The following is a 19,823-nucleotide window of genomic DNA, read 5'->3' as shown; positions in this document are numbered from 1 at the left end:
TGTAACTTTATAATGAATAAAATGTCATTTAAAAACCGATACGGACAGAATATAAAAACACCAATTGTGTAACTTGTACAATTGGAGAGTTTGGAGTGCAGTTGCATTTTTTCTCCCAGCTCTTCCATCGAGACATTTTTAGAATGTGTCAAGACACAGGAGATGACAGGAATTTTTGACCCGACAGCCAAGATTCAATTTATCCCCTGAGCAAGCAGGCAAGGCAGGCTCAATTGGGTCAATAGACTAAAACATTTCGGCACATGTGCAGGAAAAACCAGGCAGGTTCAAATATGGGGGGAGCAGAAGAGGTAAAGTTACATAGTGCAGTTTTAAGTTGAACAAAAATTGGGTTTCAAAGTTTGATCAATTGCTTAAAAAAAGACAAATATCAAAGCAGTTATTTTTGATGGAAAAAAAGCCAAAGTTAAACCCAAAGTGTTTCCTCCAATAGGCACATTAACATTATCAGTAGCATTAACATTAAGCATTGGAAGAACACAGATTATTTTTTATAAACCAGAATGTTTTATTTCTAACAAACTTTTCCAAATACACTGGCTGAGGAGACTCCGGGAGGACTGGAGGCTCCCTCTCTAGACGAAACAGTTAACTTTTAGAATTTCTTAAAACCAATGGCACTTTAAGAAAAAAACACACAAAAAAAAGATATATTGAAGCCAGCAGAGGAACCAAAATGACACTAAAAACTTAGGTTGCTAAATCAATACAGGTTTTCTTTTTTCCGTCTCCAAAAAAAAAACAACATGCAGTACAGCAGTTGTCACTCTTAAAAAGAAAAGGGGGGGAGCTGCATATTTTCCACATTTTGTATAATTATTCTTCTTTTTTTTAAAGTGACAACAAACTGTGCCCGTTTTCCACGGCTCTGAGAAGAGCAGCCTATACAGTCTGCCAGGCTAGAAGGACATTATCGATGCAGACATGACCGTCGAAGTTCTGGACATTGAGAAACAACGCGACCAATTTGTATACTTGAAACGGGGGGAGGGGAGAAAAAAAAAAGCTACAAACGTCAGAGCCGAATTCTCAGAGGGGCACGGTCGCCTACTATGGCCGAGTTACACATTGCTGAGTTAGCCGATGATCCACCAGCCGGGTTTTCGGCGCACAACGCGACACGCAAAACGAGTGCAAACCCAATATTAGAAGCTCTCTTTTTCTTTTTTTTCCTAGCAGAAAACTCTAATGTGCTCGAATTAACGCAGCGTTTTTGTTAAGACACAAATAACCAATGTTTTACACGTTTTGAACAACAAATGAATTGTGCATCTTGAAATATCCCTTATATTTTAAGCCCAGCAAGCTATAGAAACCAAATCTCACTTAAAAAAAAAAGAAAATCCGTCTTCTTATAACATGGCCGTTTCCTTTTTTTTCTTCTCCTTTTTAAACTTGTGGACCAGAAGTCTGGAAACACCAGAACAGGGGGGGGAAAATTACTGAAAATCATTTTTTATTTGTCCAAAAAAAATGCTTCCTTTACAGCGCCAATATTCCTCCTGTAAAGCTAGCAGACATGTAAAATACAACCCTTACAATACATTAGACTCAAAAAAGGTACCAAAAAGTACAGTAAAAATTTACACTTCCATTTCTGGAAATGTGGGGGGGGGAGGGGGGGGGGGCGGCAGGGGGAACGAACACTAAAGGAAAAAAACAAAAAACTCAAAGAAATAAAACCTAAAAACAAATAGGATAAAACAAAACAAAACCAAAAAGAACGCATGGAAAAAAGTTAACATTGTATTCTGATGATCTCTGTACAAAATGGTCTTCTGTCAAATGGGGGGGGGGGGGTGGGTGGTTGGGGCGGGGGGCGGTGGGGAGGGGTGGAGGGGGAAGTAGAGTCCAGTCCAGCGTGCTGTCGATGTCGATCCTGCCAAGTTTTTTTTTTTTTTTAGTTTTTTTTAGTTTTTTTTATGTCGCTCCGTTCCGCCTTTTACCTCCTACCCTGGACCACTAGAGCCCTGCGAAGACGAGCGGGAGATATGAGAGAGAGAGAGAGAGACCACAAGGAACCACAGTTTAATGTTAAACTTTGGAACAGGGACATTTAAAAAAAAAGGAACCACACTTTAACCCATTCTGTACTGGAACCCCTATTTGCGTTTTAAGCATTGCTATAGTTTAGCTATTTTTGAAGAATCGTGAAAATGTGGTGCAAATATATATTCTTTCAGAGCGAACGTTTTTAACCTTTGCTTCTGGGGGGGGGGTCCCTGGAACGACATATTTTCTGAGGGGGGTTGGCGGACAATTACATATATCTTTGGGGGTCCTTGACATTAACATGTTTGAGAACCACCAACATAGGGTTTTTCAGAAAACTGTCAAGAGTTTCGAAGGCATTCGTAGAATGGGCCTCAGTTCTAAATGAGTTAATGTTAAAATTTGGTATGGGCCCATTTAAAAAAAAAAAAAGGAACCACAGTTTAATGTTACACTTTGGTACAGGGTATCGGAACAAACAAAGGGGTAGGTAGGAGCACGCACCAATAGTGGGGAGGTGCCGACCATGGGAGATAAAACTTGTAAAGGAAGGAGAGGATGCACAGCTTGTAGTCACGATGCAAAAAACTTTATTTGAAAGACCAACGTTTCGGCAAACAATATGGCTTCTTCACAGGGTATGATACAAAATAAAAAGCACTTGTAAGATGTTTTGGTGTTTCTTTGCATCGTGACTACGAGCTGTGCAAACTCTTTACATGTGCGAACACTTTAATGTGTACCCATTCAGGACGGGAACCCCTTTGTGTTTTAAGCATTGCCATACTTCAGCTATGGAAAAATGGGTGCCGCGCTACGAGCTTGTAGATCGGAGCCTTTTTTTTATCGTGAAAATGTAGCACTCATCTTTGAATACAGTATATTCTTTTAGAGTGAATGTTTTTAAGTCAAATCTTTGCTTCTGGGGGGGGGGGGTCCCTGAAACTAAAATTTCAGATGGGGTTTGGCGGACAATTACATATTTTTGGAGTCCTTGACATGAAAATGTTTGAGCACCACCGATATAGAAACATAGGATTTTTCAGAGAACGGTCATGATTTAGAAAACATTGTGTAGACCTCAGGTCTAAATGGGTTAATGTTAAACTTTGGTATGGGGAAAAACCTGTTTCTACGTCAGTGGTGGTGCTCAACCTTTTTCATGTCAAAGACCCCCAGAATTATTTGTATTTGGCCACAGATCCCCATCTGAAAATATGTTGTTCCAGGCACCCCCCAGAAGCAAAGATTTGAGTTTAACAAAAACATTCGCTCTGAGTCTTTTCATTTTTACAGCACATTTTCAGGATCTTTCAAAATTAGCAGGTCTATTTTTCAATGGCTAAAGCATAAAAATGCTTAAAACACCAACAAGGGTTCCCGCCCTGAATGGGTTAAAGTGAGTTGCCCTTGCTTTTTTTTCTACATTGTCGTCTTAAAGGGCCACTTCACCCCTTTTGCAACCAGATCTTATTTTAATGTTTGGGAGACAAGAAAACACTTTCCTGGGTGTTTTATGTGGGCAATATAATAATGTTTTTAGATATTGAGAGCTCAGTGACCAGCTCATGAACACTGGAGTCAATGAGAGCTCAGTGACCAGCTCATGAACACTGGAGTCAATGAGAGCTCAGTGACCAGCTCATGAACAAACCGTTGGCAAATGACAGAATTAGGGCTGGGACTAATTGCGATTAATTAACTACAGAAAAAGTAATCGCGATTAACTACAGATAAATTAATCGCACCTTTTTTTTCACCACGGAACGTTTCTCACTGGGCGCTTTTCTATAGTACTGAAAACTGGAAATAATAAAAAGTCACCCCATTTTGTGTTGCCTAGAACTGGAGGTCTGACAAAACAGTAACAATATGAAGTAAGTAGAGCTTTGTGATGTCACTGAGATGTCATTTTTTTCCAGACCTACAGTTCTAGGCAACACAGAATGGGGTGACTTTTTATTATTATTTCCACAACAGGTATATTAATGACAGTAAAATGTTGAAAATGAGTGGTATCCTGTAGTCACTATTCATTGATTCACTGGGATACCAAAAAAAATTAAAAAAAAAAGGTTTCTCGCTGTTCTCAGGTTGAATATTGATATGAGATTAAAATGCGATTAATCTAGATTAATTAACTACAAAGCCTCTGATTAATTAGATTAAAAAAATTAATCGAGTCCCAGCTCTAGACAGAATACATTATGTCTGCTGTGTTGCTTTTCGATGTGTACACTGTAATTTTATAGAGGTATCTAAAGAGCAAAACGTACATTTCTGAACGTGCAAAGTATCCCAAGACTGTCCACAGTTTCCTGTCTGGCAGCCAAATCTCGCGATACAACCGGAACAGAAACGATACCTGCCGCCGTTTAAATCCTCAAATAAAATGTACTGTGCACGTCGAAAAGCAAGTGATTAGAAAACAAACCGATACGTCTTTTATATTCCTGAACCAATTATATGACACGTATCAATGGTTCATAAATAATGTTTTTTTTTAATGAGCTGGACCAGCTGGCTCCATTCACTGCTTTGTATTCATGTAATGTCCGGTGCGATATTTGACTCCCATGAAAGTGTCATGGAGCAGCACAGTCACGTGACCATGACACTTCCTTCTCTAATCTTCCTTGCTATCCACAAGGAAGGGAACATTATGGGAATTGTAGTCCAGGAAGGAAGTGAGCCCACTGTCAATGACATCATGGAGCCCACACAAAAAAAACACACATATTACGCATGTAAAAACCCCAGGAAAGTGTTTGTCTCCCAAACATTAAAATTTAAATAAGATCTGGTTGCAAAAGGGGTGAAGTGGCCCTTTAACAGTTTGGCTCGGCACCAAGAATGGATGTGGGCCGCACATCTTATTCTGAAACTTTGGTATGGGGGGCATTTTACAAAGGAACCACGATTTAATGTTAAACTGTTTTTGTTTAAGTGGACATTTTACAACTCGGCACCACCAATTGCACGATATCAGCCATTGAGGATAATTCATCCCACTTCTTGTCTCAAAAAATATATAACTTGAGACAAATTGTCAAGTCCTATTTGTCAAGTCTGTAGACCTGTGCCATTATACAAGCCTGTGGTGCAGACGAGTATAAAGGAGAGCCTATTTTGGACAATGAAAAACTCGTCCTACTTCCGGGCCTCTTCGGACTTCCTTCACAGGCGTTACCGATGATGCCAACGAAGGCTCTGTTCCATTCTGGTCAAACGGAGTCAGTGTTAGAGACACTAATGCAGGCTCTGTTCCATTCTGGTCAAACAGAGTCAGTGCTAATACTAATGAAGGCTCTGTTCCATTCTGGTCAAACAGAGTCAGTGTTAATGACACTAATGCAGGCTCTGTTCCATTCTGGTCAAACAGAGTCAGTGCTAATACTAATGAAGGCTCTGTTCCATTCTGGTCAAACAGTCAGTGTTAATGACACTAATGAAGGCTCTGTTCTATTCTGGTCAAACAGAGTCAGTGCTAATACTAATGAAGGCTCTGTTCCATTCTGGTCAAACAAGAGTCAGTGTTAATACTAATGAAGGCTCTGTTCCATTCTGGTCAAACAAGAGTCAGTGTTAATACTAATGAAGGCTCTGTTCTATTCTGGTCAAACTGAGTCAGTGTTAATGATGCTAATGAAGGCTCTGTTCCATTCTGGTCAAACAGTCAGTGTTAGTGATACTAATAAAGGCTCTGTTCCATTCTGGTCAAACAGAGTCAGTGTTAATGACACTAAATGAAGGCTCTGTTCCATTCTAGTCAAATGGAGTCAGGGTGCTGCCATTGTGCAGGTTTGCTCACTGGAGACACTCTGCTAAACCAGTGGGTCTCAGGGTGCTCTTGAGAGGGTTCCATATGGACCTGTGTGGGTCACGTGTAACAGTGTACAAATGGAACCAAATTCGTTCCATTTGTACACTGTACAAATTGTTATGGGGGTCCTTGAAATGAAAACGTTTGAGAACGACTGTACACTAAATTAACAGAGAATTAATATCATCGGTAACACCTGTGAAGGAAGTGTGAAGAGGCCGAGAAGTAGGAAGAGTTAATAAAAATAAAATAAAAGTGTATGTGCATAGAGTCTTATTACTTCACTGTATGATCCTTGTCACAATGCCGTAAAATAACCGATGTCCAAGCTCGTTTGAGACGCACTTCAAGCTTGTACATCAGAAATGTTGGGCCAAGCGACAAGGGTTATTTAGACAAGAGTCAAAATGTAGGCTTTGGGCTTCAGTCCTAAATAATGTAAGATGATGTTACATTTGGACATTAATGAATTCATTAACGGTGCATTCAAATACGGGTGTGGAATATAAAAAAAAAAAGCATGTACATTTGTATATACACACACACACATGAAAAACAGCTGTAGCAAAAAAAATAAGTGCATAAAGAACAGTGAATTCTGTCAAGAGTCCCATTCCAAGTCTTAACAGATTTATAGCATTTGGTTATAAAGCCAGCGTTAGACCAGTATGGCTGCATGACGAGGGTCTTAAAGACCAGCATAGCGTTGTTAGAAAGTTATGAGGGCAAAAGCACAGGGGTCTCCATTATAAAGGGACAGTTCAGGTTTTTTGTTTTTTGAAGCCTTGCTGATTTTCTTCCAGTTAATCAAAACGTTTTTTTTTTTCCTTCTCCGCACAGCTGTAGACTAGCAAGAGGACACGATTAACCACATAAGCCCCATCTATGAAACTTTGTCGTACAGAAATAGCTAAATGTATAAGCTCACGCGTTCGGTTTGCGAACACATTTTTGAGCTTGTATATCTGCCATTTCTAGACATTGATTGATGTCCAATGAGGAAGTCAACGTGCTCATAATTCAAAGGGGACACAAAATCATATTTAAGATTTTTTGCAAAGCTAGTCTTTATAGTAAGAGAAATAATCCATTACTTGCGATAGAAATAAATTTAGAGGGTGACTCGCATTTTTCAATGGCCAAACAAGAGCAGCAGTAGCAGCTACTTGCTCTACCATCTCAAATGTCTCCCGTATAAAAATAGGAGAAAGAGCCTTTGGGACGTAAACCAAAGAAACCCTGGAATCAGAAAGGCTTCTTCATTCTAGGAAGAAAAACAAAGAAAGGAGAAAAAAAAGGAAGGAATCAAACAAGACACAACCTGAACCGTCCCTCTAGTGTGAAGTTGCTCGGAGCTTGCAGCTGTAAAGCAGAGAGTCTCCCATCTCCCTGGAGGTGTCCTAACCCTCGCTCTGAGGCCTGTAGCCTCTAATGGCTGGCTCTGAGGCCTGTAGCCTCTAATGGCTGGCTCTGAGGCCTGTAGCCTCTAATGGCTGGCTCTGAGGCCTGTAGCCTCTAATGGCTGGCTCTGAGGCCAGTGCCTGTAGCCTCTAATGGCTGGCTCTGAGGCCTGTAGCCTCTAATGGCTGGCTCTGAGGCCAGGGCCTGTAGCCTCTAATGGCTGGCTCCGAGGTCAGTGCCTGTAGCCTCTAATGGATGGCTCTGAGGCCAATGCCTGTAGCATTGGGGGCCTCTAATGGCTGGCTCTGAGGCCAGGGCCTGTAGCATTGGGGGGGGGGCTATAATTGTCGATTCTGAGGCTGACGCCTAGCTTCGCAGGGGCCTCTAATGGCTGGCACAGTTTCTAACCACTTGAACCCCGAGGGAAAATTAGCAGATCTATACAGCGAGATTGTAGACATGCTATTTTTGCTGGGGGGGGGGATCCCGGTCGAATATGGTATAATAGGGTTTAAGTGGTTAGAATTGCTGCTAAAAATATACAGCTGTGGGTGTGGTGTGGAGGAGAGTGGGGGGGGGGTGACTCACACTTACATTAAGAGAATTAACCAAATCTACTTTTACATGGCCCAAAGGGGTTTTTTTTTAAACATTATTTTTAACCATGACCAAAACACATTTTGGGGAAACACAGGGGAATGAATTCAAGGCTTTGCAGGTCGACGATAACTAAGAACCACGACTGCTCTCCCATCCCACAGGTCTCTGTGCTCTCACCCCCACAAAATTCCAAAAGGTCAAATCAAGGCCTCTTTAAAAAAAAAGGGTTCTAACGTAAGAATGGTTAGTAATTACCAACGGGGGGGGGGGGGGGAGGGGAGGGGGGGGATTCTATAAAACGGGTCGCTCGCTCCGCTACGATAACAAACCCCCTCCCTCCCCACCGACCCCCCCACTAATTTAAATGGCAGTAGTGTATGTATATATAATAATATATATATAATATATAGTAGTTACAAAGTTTGGACTATGAAGACATAGCATACCTTGCACTACAATGATCAGTATGGCTTGTAGCTACTCTGGTGGGTCCCCCGTCTCGGCGATTTCCCATAGCTCTGCGCATTGCCCTGGTCTGCGGGGGGACAGAGAGAGAGGCGACTGAGTGCTTCTGGCAAGAGACAAGTCAAACAGTCAGGCAGGTGGTGGTGTCTTCCCCCCCCCCCCCCCCTCCTCCCTCCCTCCCAACCCCCCCGCCCCTCCAAAGCTCAGCCAAACGATTCAGCTCACCCGGCCGGCTTTTTTCCCCTTATCTTCCACCCTCTCCCCAGACTCGCTTCGCATCCGAGGAAGGCGGAGGAAGCGAGGGCATTTTTTTTTTTTTTGCCGGGTTATGCGTGGTGTTGTACCAGGGATGTAGCAATACAGGTGTTGCGTTTTTTTGTCTTTCTTCTCTTGATGCACTTACGTTAATAATAATAATAATAATAATAATAAAGTCTAAAAAGTCTAAAAGTGTCAATCCAATCAATTAAAAGTTTTACAGAATTAATATAGACGACTGCAATTTTGAACTAAAGCCAGTGATTCTCAAAGCTTTTTTTTTTTTTAATAATTATTTCAAGGAGTCCAGGAGCCCAGAGTTTGGCATCCATTGAAGCCCTGTTCATAGTCCAGTGTTCGTTGAAGAGGTGACCACGGGAAACTACAACACACGACACACCCGTTTTTTTTTTACTAATCACCGTTTTGGTGGTCACCTCTTCACCGAAAACTGGACTATGAATAGGCCTTATTATGGCCACCAATAACCTGCAACGAGGATCCATTCGGTTCCCAAGTAACAAATCATTTAGCTGGGGACCCCCTGGAACCCCGACTTGGTGAGAATCACTGAAATAAGACCACAATCCTTCTCCCAATAAGAGGAGATGACGTCAACATTCTTTGCGTGGTAAACAAACACAGGAAAGTCAACTTTGCCATCGCTTCCTCTGACAACTGTATATACTTCTCCCCACCCCACCACCCATTTTCAACAGTTTAATTATATTTTGACACTTGCTTTGGCAACGTAAAAGGTATGTTTTTATCATGCCAATAAAGCTCTTAAATTGAATTTAATTGACAACACAATACACGACCATTTTGTCAGATCGGATTTGTTTGTTTGGCACAAATCCGACACTGAAAGGTAATTTATGTCTAAGTCCTTTCTGTGTGACTCTCTCTCTCTACCAGTATTACTACATCCCCGGTGCGTTGGGCGCACGGCGTCCACACAACTCACTGTAGTCGTAACCTCCGCCCCCGTATCCGTAGTAACCGGAAGAGTAGTCGTAGTTTCCGTAGCCGCCGTAGCCTCCGTAGCCGCCGTAGCCTTGGTTACCGTAGCCTTGATTCCAGTAGTTGCTGTAGCCCTGGTTCCAGCCCTGGCTCTGACCTACAGCATCCACAGAGACACGTTACAACATGGAGGAGGACACCGTGACCTGCCCCGACACCGACTGAGTTACTGACGTTACAATTTGTATTTCCGTTTTGCCTTTTTAGGCTTCGTAAATCAATGAAGAGAAGGTTTCGTAATTTACAAATTGCACAGGACAGATATGACAAATACCTTAAATATACAAAGAAATCACTGACATTTAATATTTTTCAGACCTTTTTTTGTCTTAAAAAAAAAGCACAATACCAGAAATAGTTGATTTGAATGGAAACGACTGGCGATTACGCAAAACAAATTGTGATCATCTCAATTAATAGGCCAGTATGTAACAATTGTGACAGGCCTAGCAGAGACCTGAATTCTCCTTCTTGGCTACAGAATTGAATTTACAATAAAAAATAAAAAAAAAGGTATTTAGCAGATGCTCTTAATCCAGAGGGATTTACAGTAAATTAGAAAAGCCTGAAAAAAAGGAATCTGCAGACTACAAGAAATGACATCCACAGTCTTTAAAGTGTCTGGGTCCCTACCACATTCATCCAGTCTTTAACGCATTTTGGTGTTAGCATTAGGTTATGCTTTAGCCATTTAAAAATAGCAGATCTACAAGCTCATAGCGCGCCACCGAGTGGCGCGCTACGAGCTTGTAGGTCCGCTATTTTTGAAACATCGAAGAGCGACTGACATAGAAGACATTTTTTTTAGAATCTGATCTCAGGTCAGAATGAAAAACTGTCAGGATGTAGAAGAACATTTTTAGAATCTGATCTCAGGTCAGTTAACCCTGGACTCACCTCCACGCCCCCGTCCGCCCCGTCCTCCTCCCCCGCCGCCGTAGCCCCCCCGACCGCCTCCGTACTGCAGCTGCTGGTACACCTCCTTAGGCTGCGCGATCTTCAGCTCACACTGCAGGGACAGGGAGGGAAGGAAGGGGTTAAAGACATGTTTAGCTCACACTGAAGGGGTTAAAAGACACAAGCAGATGTTCAGCCCGTCGGAACGCTCCGCTCCGCAATGCTCTTTTTATTTGGCAGCCAACTAAAAAGAACATTGATCCAGTATTGACCATATTACGCCAGGTCTCACGGCAGAACTAATATCATAAACAAAAAGGTGAACGAGCCTACAGTCATACTGCGCGCTAACCTAGTACACTACACGCACATCATGGAAGTGACGTGAGATCTTCTACACACACAACCAAACAAAAGGGAGCAGTGCACCACCCTGTGGCACCAACTGGCACTGCATACTGACTGTTACAAGGCTCTCCGATGCCATTTCGTTCTGAGGCAGTAGTTGTTCTCAAGTGTTGTTTTTGTCGACAAATACGGAAAGATTTCCTTCGACTACCTTTTTTTCACTGGCAGAAACTAAAATGGTAAGTAAAATTAAAAAACTAAGCTGTGATGACTAAAAATAAATATGTCAACAAATAAAAACTAGACTAAAATGTTGGGAAGAGACTAGTGGACAAGACATCCAGTACAAGTCATTTTACACTTTGTTGCATGCTGACAATATTAATTATATACAGCATCAAGGCCGGCCAAAACACATTTTAGTTGACTAAATCAACTGTCGATTTAGTAGACTAAAATCGTATGTTTAGTCGACTAAAACTAGACTAACATTCCAGGTGACTGAAACTAAATGGAAACTACTAGAGACTTGTCCATGACTAAAAACAAAAATGCTGCCAAAAACAACACTGGTTGTCATAAAGAGTACCGGCTGCAAACGCCCTCCGATGCTGGCCCAAAATGAATGAAATGACACGTCCATCCACTGATCTGATCGCACCTGTATCTGCCATTTGTTTTACAAGGCTGCGTTGAACCCGAGCCACATTGTGCGATCATCGTTAGCTACATTGTGTGCGATACAGATATAATATAATAAATAAACTATACATTTTTAACTGGCATTTGGCATTTTCTGATCATTGCAGTCAATAGCCAGTAATCCAATAGTCTACCCACAAGACATGACATTTGGTTCTCCTGTACACCTCTTGCATATTTATTAGCTTCATTGTTTCGTTTGTAAAATCCCCTTGTGTACCTGCCGTCATCAAGTCATAAAAAATAAAATAAACCACCCACAAGCCAAGTCAAAACCACACCCTGAATACTTCCTGGCGGGGAAGCGCTCGTTTAGGCAGAGCATTTTTAAATGTTGACTCACTGCCACAAACCCAACCACAGAGTAAACACGCGTCATGTCACAATATAAACTCCCCGACACGCATGAATGAGAGGCGACGACGACATCCGAGTGGTTGTTAAGGACAAACCTTGACACGCAAAGGCTTGCCTCTTGAAAAGGACTGCCATAAAAGTGCCAACCACTGAAGTCTAATTTATGCTCCGCTGTGCAAGTAGGGCTGTCCCCAATTACACGTTTAAGTTGACGATTCATTGTCACGGTAATAATTGTGATTAACGATTTAATTGTGTGTTTTGGCCATTGATTCAACAGCTACAATTTGTATTCCCCGTTTGCCTTTCAGGCTTCGCAATTACAAATTGCACGGGGGCACATATGACAAATAACTTAAATATATAAATAAATCACTGACGCGTTTAATCTTTTGTAATATTTTTTCTCTTGCCAAAAAAAAAAGTTCTACAAGTTTAAAATATGCCGTGACATATTTGTAAACTTGTAGAGCTGCAATTTCCGCTATTTTTGAAAAATGTTTGAAAATATATGGACTTTTTCAACATGGAAACCATCATCTCAAATAATTGCAATTAGGCGATTATGTATTAATTGTGACGGGCCCAACGACAGTGACGGACCGAACAGCAGATCTACAAGCTCACAGCACGTGTTCACAACAAGCCTCGTTTGTTGTAGCTAGATCTAGTACACTGTTAAATCATCAGACGCCGTCATGGCTGTTGGTGGAGCAGAGATTAGCTGCCAGTCTGGCTGGATTTTTTAGGAACATTTGTTCAAATAAAAAAACCAAAATGCCTATATAAAAATATTCATTATACCAGCGATAGACGTATACATAATACCAGACATGTTGCAATGGGTCGATTTACAGTGCCTAAGCCAAGAACTGAAGCAAAGAAGAATACAGTAATGTACAGGGCAATGACTTTCTGCAACTCTCTACCAGTATGCATTACAGAAATTAAGGGTAAAGGGCATTTTAAGAAAGGACTTTTTGTATATATGGTAAATTGTAATTCCGTTTATGTCAATATACCAGTTAATGTAATCTAGAGTGAATGCACTAACCGTGGTTGTTATGCTTGAATGTATTTATTTTGTGATATCTGTAATGTTGTTTTTATTTCAATTTTTATGTATGTATATTATTCTGTGACGACCCCAGGAAGAATAGCCGTTGCCAGGTGTAACAGCTAATGGGGATCCTAAATAAACTAAACTAAACTAGCTCAGCCTTTGTATGAGTGAGACACAGAGACACCGTCGCAGATCCGTTACCTTGCTCCCTTCGATAGTGTGGAACTTCTTCTCCAGGCATTTCTTCACACAGGACTCCTCTTTGTACGTGATGAAGATGAAGCCCCTCCTCTTCTGTGTTTTAGTGTCGATGGGGAGCTCGATGGTGTCTATCTGGAAGTGACAGGACGGTTGGGAGGAAACGTTAGCTTTTCCCTAAACAAGCGTTCAAATGAAACGCAAGACAAAAAAAGTATGCGTCTGGGGGTCGACAGGATCCCCCCCTTATGATTGGGGCTTACACACTACCGGGGATTCAGTTTAGCACAAAGACACTTTAGATCTGAAGCAAATTGTGAAAACAACTTATACCTGAAAACCTTCAGATTCTTATTAAAAAATATATATCATATAAAGAATGACAGAGGTATACTCCTGGCATGAAACAAGTGTATACGTAACACATAGGTTACCACAGGTCAAAATGGGCTAGGGATGCCATTATGCCCGCCAATCTTCATTTTGCAAAGTGTAGTGAAGATTATAGTAATTTAGATACATAGGCATTTAGCCTTTTATATTAAATAATTACACATGTCTCTTGACACAAACGCAAAACACCCAACGAACCTCTCCGAAGGCTCCGAAGTATTCCCTGATGGTGTCTTCGGTGGCGTCGGGGTTCAAGCCCCCGACGAAGATCTTCTTGGCGGGCTCCTTCTTCATGGCCATGGCCCGCTTGGGGTCGATCTGTCGGCCGTCCAACCTGTGTTCTTTCTGTTCTAGCACCTGGAGGCAAGGGAGGGGGACACGTTTCAAATAGGCATGCAACGATATATCCTATATCGATATTAATCAGCGTTCAGCGGTGCTCAATCTTTTTTCCAGGCAAGGACCCCCAAAATTATATGCATTTGGCCGCCGACCCGCTATCCCCAAATACTTTGTTCCAGGGACCACCCCCCAGAAGTAAAGATTTTAGTTAAAAATGTTCGATTTAAAAAAATTATATATATATATATATATATATATATATATATATATATATATATATATATATATCTTCAAATATTTGCTAAAATAAAAAATGTCTTCTAAATCCTGACAGTTTTCTGAAATACCTATGTTTCTATAGCAGTGGTGCACAATATTTCATGTCAATGACCCCAAAAATTATATGTAATTGGCCAACCCCCATCTGAAAATATGTTGTTCCAGGTACCTCCTCACGATTTTTCAAAAATAGCAGACCTACGAGCTTGTAGATCTGCTATTTTCCAACAGATAAAAAAAAAAGGGGGGGGGTTCCCGCCCAGAGTGGGTTAAAACCATAGACTGTAAAAAATATGGACAAAGCGTTCCGCGGGTCTAACGTGAACGTAAAATGAAGCCCGTCTCTATGTGTCAGTCCTTGCCATGGAGGCAGCCATCTTTCTATATCCGGGCCCAGGCCCAGCTGGCCCATTGGCTGGCCCAGACAACGAGGCGGGACTTCCCCCCTTCTTCTTCGTTAGTTTTTATTTTGACTCGAGTGGGTGGGGGATCCCGTTCATAGACTGTAACGGTAGCCACGCCCCTCAGAACATGCGCGACTTTATGGTCATTTTTTTAATACATGGGACCATAATTTTCCAAAAAGAATATTATGACATTAGAAATGAGACTTTAAACTAGTGACTGGAAGCAGAAAGTATTCATGACCATGTTTATTAAGGTAATACAGTCTAGGTGAAGTTGGGCCCAAATAAATGGACTTCTATGGGGCTATGGGTTTTTCTGGGTCCAGTGATAGCGCCACAACAGGCCATTATATGAACTTTCATTTCCTTAGTGGCTTCACAAAATATCTGTCTGACTGCCCCCCTGGTTAAAACACACTGCGAGTCCAGTCCACCCACCTTGTCGACACTCATGGAGTCTTTGAAGAGGACGAAGCCGAAGCCTCGTGAGCGACCGGTGCCAGCGTCGATCTTGATGGTGCAGTCCGACACCTCGCCGAACTTGGTGAAGTAGTCCTTCAGGTCTTTTTTACTCGTGTCCCAGCTGAGGCCGCCCACAAACATTTTGCTGCCGAAATAAAAAATACACACAACAAACAATCAGTGGCAAAATAATTATTCTAAAACGGGTAGTCCCAATACTTGATTCTGATTGGCTGGTTACCGGCGTCACGTGACCGGTGTAAATTCCACCGATAACCCACTCCTTCAATCACTGGGGCTACTACTAAGGAAGTGATGTGGCTCGCTCTGGTGGCGCAAAGCGTAGCTACTTTTGTGAATTCAATCGTTTAGGTTAATATTGCTATACGTTTGCAACCGTTTTAGAAAAGCAATAAGCCACTCGAGGCACCAGCTTACCGGGTATTTTACAACTGGCTGGGAGGTAGAAGACCCTCGGCTGAGCCTCGGGTCTGCCTACACCCCCCAGCCAGTGTAAAATACCCAGTAACCTGAGACCTCTCATGGCTTATTGCTTAAATACAACACCGGGATCAGTGGTATGTGTGACGAGGAAAAGAAAAGCACATGAAAAAAGTGACGTGTGACCTTGCAGATCTGCTATTTTCAAGTAGATTTTAGTCCTTTCTGTCGGGGGACACGAAACATTAAATATCAATCAAATAAATAAATAAAAAACGTCATTAACATTCAGTTTATGTTGTGCGACAGGCAGATGCAGCCACCCGCCTACCCGGAAATGTAGTCTGTGTTATTTGACTCGTTTCTAACGCTTATTTTGTTACTCTTTGGGTATATTTGTACATTTCCACCTTCAGTCGATGCTTCATATCCATATGAGTGAAAAGGCCGGGGTGATCCGTTTATTTTTCAAACGCAGTTCTTATATGAAGAGATCTAAAATCCCCCCTATGAGGATTACAATGCAAAAAAAAAATACATGAACCTGGGGACTGACGTTCTCTACCGACAGTGACGTCAGGACTTCGGTGCTCTATACACTCAACCCCTGCATTGTCCTCCCCCATCCACGTCCCATCACACACACTCACCCTGCATCGTCCTCCCCTTTGCTGGCGTTGATCTTGCCTCCGTCACCGTCGCCAGGCTCTCCCCCCTCCAACTCCAACACGTCGCCTCCTTCCTCCTCCACCTCCTCGATGGCGACCGCCTCCTCCTGCTCCTGCTCCGCTCCGTTCTGGGACTCCTCCGCGCCCTCCTGGCCGTTCTCCTCCGACGTCTCCATGAACTGGTTCTCTGCGTCTGCCATGATGGCTGGCTGCTGCTGATGGCTGCTTACTTCAGTAAAATACTGGAGAGACAAACACAAGTACAGAACGATTTAGTCTCCATGTGTCTGCCATGGCTGCTGCTGATGGCTGCTTACTTCAGTAAAATACTGGAGAGACAAGAACGATTTAGTCTCTATGTGTGTCTGCCATGGCTGCTGCTGATGGCTGCACAACATTTAGTCTCCGTGTCTGTGATGCTCAAGTGAAATCGAATGAGAAGGTTCTAGTCTGTGTCTGCCATGGCTGGCGGTCACTAAGGACAAATAAGAGTATTTAGTCTGTCGGCCAACCATGGCTGGTCACGTTAATAAAATACTGGAGACGAGTTCAGAAGGATGTTAGTCTCTGTCTGATGGCTGGTTACTTGAGTCGGTAGGTGCGAGCTACGGTGACACTATTGGTGTGTGAATGTGGGAAGTGAGGACGCTTGCGTTGACCGTTTGCTGCTTCAGCTCCCAACAATGCATGGACCATTATAAAGCGATTTCAGTGCTTGGAAAAGCGCTATAAAATGTGATTATTATTTTAAAATAACATACTGGACGAGAAGACTTAAGGCCTATACATTCATAATCCAGTTTTCGGTAAAGAGGTGAACATCGAAAACTACAACATGACATCACACGGCGGTTGTGACGGCTCGCTGTTGTTTTTACAAACCACCGTTTCGGTGGTCACCTTTTCGCTGCAAACTGGTGTATGTCTGTGATGGCTGGTCACGTAAATAAAATACTGGACAAGTACAGAAGGATTCAGTCCATGTCTGCCATGGCTGCTCACTTAAAATAATTTAAAAAAACAGAATAATTATTGCGTACAAATGAGTAATACACACTCAGGGTTCCACCCCCACTCTAAATAACATTAGAACACACACATACTACATACACATTTTATTCATGAGTAGGACGCATGCACTATTGCCTATTTTAAAGGCTGGTATGGTTACTTCCAAGTGCAAAATAAACATTACATTAAAACCACTGAGTTTTGATCACCAATAACACCAGCCTAGTTGTAAACAAGCCACAGTTTAAGGAATGCTCGTTCAGTTTGAATGGGACGCAACTAGACTAAAGCAGGAAATGAGCCTGTGTGATCATTCTCAAGTGTACAATAACACTAAAAAAACAGTTTCATTTGCAACTTTGATAGAATACGAATATAAAACCTGGGGTTAATTTAGTTACATTCATAAACATATATAGATTAATCAACTAACACGTTTTTTTATAGGGTCTTGTAGAAGCGCGCGTGAAATGATAACGGGCCCGAAACCAACGTAAAGAAACCCCCATTGATTCGGGCATTAGCATTAGCATCACCCATAACAACACGCACACAGAAACGAACCGGCCTTTAAAATTAACATTAAAATAACCACGGTTTGCGTCTCAAAACAAACGCCCCTGGGCTCTTATACCGTTATAACCGCAGCGGGTTGGATAGGAGTACAGCTAGCTACCGATGCTAACGGTAGATTAGCTGCTTTTAGGAGGGGACAAGATTACACAAAAAAGCCGCGTTAGCATCTATGCTAACACGCTACACAAACAGACGGAGCCGCGGCACCACACACACAATGCTAATACGCCGCTAGGTATGCTAGGCTAAGCTACACATACACAAGTACTTACACCGCTAGCTACCTATGCTAAGCTACAATACACACACACACATATAACAATGCTATGCTAGGCTAAGCTAGCAACACAACAAGCGACGGAGGGAACGGACGCAACGATGAACGCTTAAAACCACCCGGCCGCCGTTTTTTTTATTTTTACTTTTTAACTTAAAAGACCAAAGCGTTGTTGCGTCACAGAAAACGCGGCGTTTAAGTAGTTCAAAGGGTAGTTTAAACCTGTATAAAAAAGCTTTAAAGTCTTACTGTGTGTGTTTCGGCTGGATGGAGGAGAGACAGACAGACAGAGAGAGCGAGGAAGGAAGGAACAGTCAAAATGGACTCTCCGTGTGTCTGTAGGAGCGCTCGAGCCGCACCGCTCAGCGCGTGGCAACATATATAGCACCGGATGGATGTGCGCGAGCGCCGCCGAGGGTTGCCAGGTTTATGAACAACAAGCCAAAAGAAGAGGAAGCGATCGAGCCTCAGCCTCATATGCTATTTGTAAAAAATAATTAAAAAGGACCACTTCACCACTTTTCAACATATCTTCATGTAATTGGTCCCCATGATAATATGGCACAATTTTGTTCTACTCGGTCTCATTCAGAAACCACCCGTGACATCATCGATTGATCGATTGATTGATTGAAATATTTATTAACAGTTTGCAGAATTACAGTACATTTCAAGCACAAACTCAATACAAAGACTGTTAACTGTGAGTGGACGACGACCCAATTAAGCATTACACTTGTTTACAACAGGGTCCACCATGTTCAATTCATCAAAGATGGGGAATCCAAATAGAAACTGCACGCTTTCTAAGTTTCTAGTCCTGAAAAGTTGCAATGCGAAAATGGAAGCCTTCGTTCTCACGATAATAGAAATCGATATATATATAAATATTGTTAAAACAAATCTGCCTAACGATGATGCCACTGGTGGACGGGTTTCTGAACTGCTCACAGCCCTCCTATGAGACACAGACTGAGTAGACAACATGTTGTGGTATTTTATTATGAACATTATAGTGAGGACCAATTATATGAAGATATAGGTTGAGAAGTGGCGAAGTGGTCCTGTAACATTTTAACAACACAAATCCTGTATGGTGAGGGGTGAGATGGGGGTCCGCAGACAAATATATAGCCTATATTAATTTTGGCAGCCCTTGGTTTTAAACAACTTTAGGAAACAATTCAACAATTTCTGGAGGGTTAAGTAACCCTCAAGAAACCTACACCCCGCAACTACAAACTATATTTACATCTACAACAAACTACATTTACAACTACAAACTATACTACAACAAACTATTACAAACATCTTTTGTATATTACAAAAACGAGCCAGCAAAGAGACAGAAAATAATAAGCAGACATGGCAACCCTGGCGCTGTGTGTGCGCATCGTACGTCGCTATCAACGCGCGCCACGATTGGACGAGCCGCCAGCACGGCGTTCGCTCATTGATCGGATTGGGAGGGGAGGAGGGGCTGTTTGTGAAGCAAAAAAAAGAAGGGGGGTTATCCTAATACTCTATGGGGGTTATGCATCGCGCGTGCGACCGTGTGGCGCGTGCCGATCTACAAGCTCATAGTAGTAGGACATAGGAATTAATTAGGGAGGGGGGAGAACGTATTTTATTTATTTTTTCACACACACGCACGCTTCCTGCATGCGTACTATTGCGTATGTGTGAGTGAGGTGAATAAATTAATTAAAGTGATAATCAATGCACAATGTGACGTTTACAGCTAGAAACAGCTCTCTGTTTTTTATTATAAATGTTCAGAAAAGATATAGATAGATAGATTTTTTAAACATAAATCTTC

At 42.1% G+C, this 19,823-nt stretch overlaps 1 protein-coding gene across 2 annotated transcripts; it reads right to left on the bottom strand.

Moving 5' to 3' along the window:
• Positions 1–505: 505 nt before the first annotated feature.
• LOC308327238 (heterogeneous nuclear ribonucleoprotein A/B-like) lies at positions 506–18,354 on the bottom strand. 2 transcript variants are annotated; one of them, XM_080780506.1, is made up of 9 exons: positions 18,254–18,354; positions 16,123–16,382; positions 15,008–15,176; positions 13,740–13,898; positions 13,152–13,283; positions 10,481–10,592; positions 9,528–9,680; positions 8,284–8,372; positions 506–1,991 (listed from the first exon to the last, which is right to left on the bottom strand). In XM_080780506.1, exons 2-8 carry the CDS (start codon positions 16,338–16,340, stop codon positions 8,299–8,301), a joined length of 1,017 nt encoding a protein of 338 aa, XP_080636632.1. In that variant the 5' UTR covers positions 16,341–16,382; positions 18,254–18,354; the 3' UTR covers positions 506–1,991; positions 8,284–8,298. The 2 variants fall into 2 exon arrangements, with proteins under 2 accessions (XP_080636632.1, XP_080636633.1); XM_080780507.1 differs by lacking the exon at positions 8,284–8,372.
• Between the last annotated feature and the right edge of the window lie 1,469 nt (positions 18,355–19,823).

Source organism: Protomyctophum bolini (genome assembly GCF_963924005.1).
Source record: "Protomyctophum bolini genome assembly, chromosome: 13".
NCBI lineage: Eukaryota > Metazoa > Chordata > Actinopteri > Myctophiformes > Myctophidae > Protomyctophum > Protomyctophum bolini.
Note: the sequence above shows the minus strand (reverse complement) of the source record. Positions and strands in the feature narration are given on the sequence as shown.

Excerpts from the sequence above, each read along its gene's own strand:
- LOC308327238 (XM_080780506.1), bottom strand. The coding sequence starts at position 16,340 with ATGGCAGACGCAGAGAACCAGTTCATGGAGACGTCGGAGGAGAACGGC. Across the intron at positions 13,899-15,007 it reads ACTCCATGAGTGTCGACAAG|GTGCTAGAACAGAAAGAACA; the intron begins GTGGGTGGACTG and ends CCTTGCCTCCAG. Across the intron at positions 13,284-13,739 it reads ACTTCGGAGCCTTCGGAGAG|ATAGACACCATCGAGCTCCC; the intron begins GTTCGTTGGGTG and ends TGTCACTTCCAG.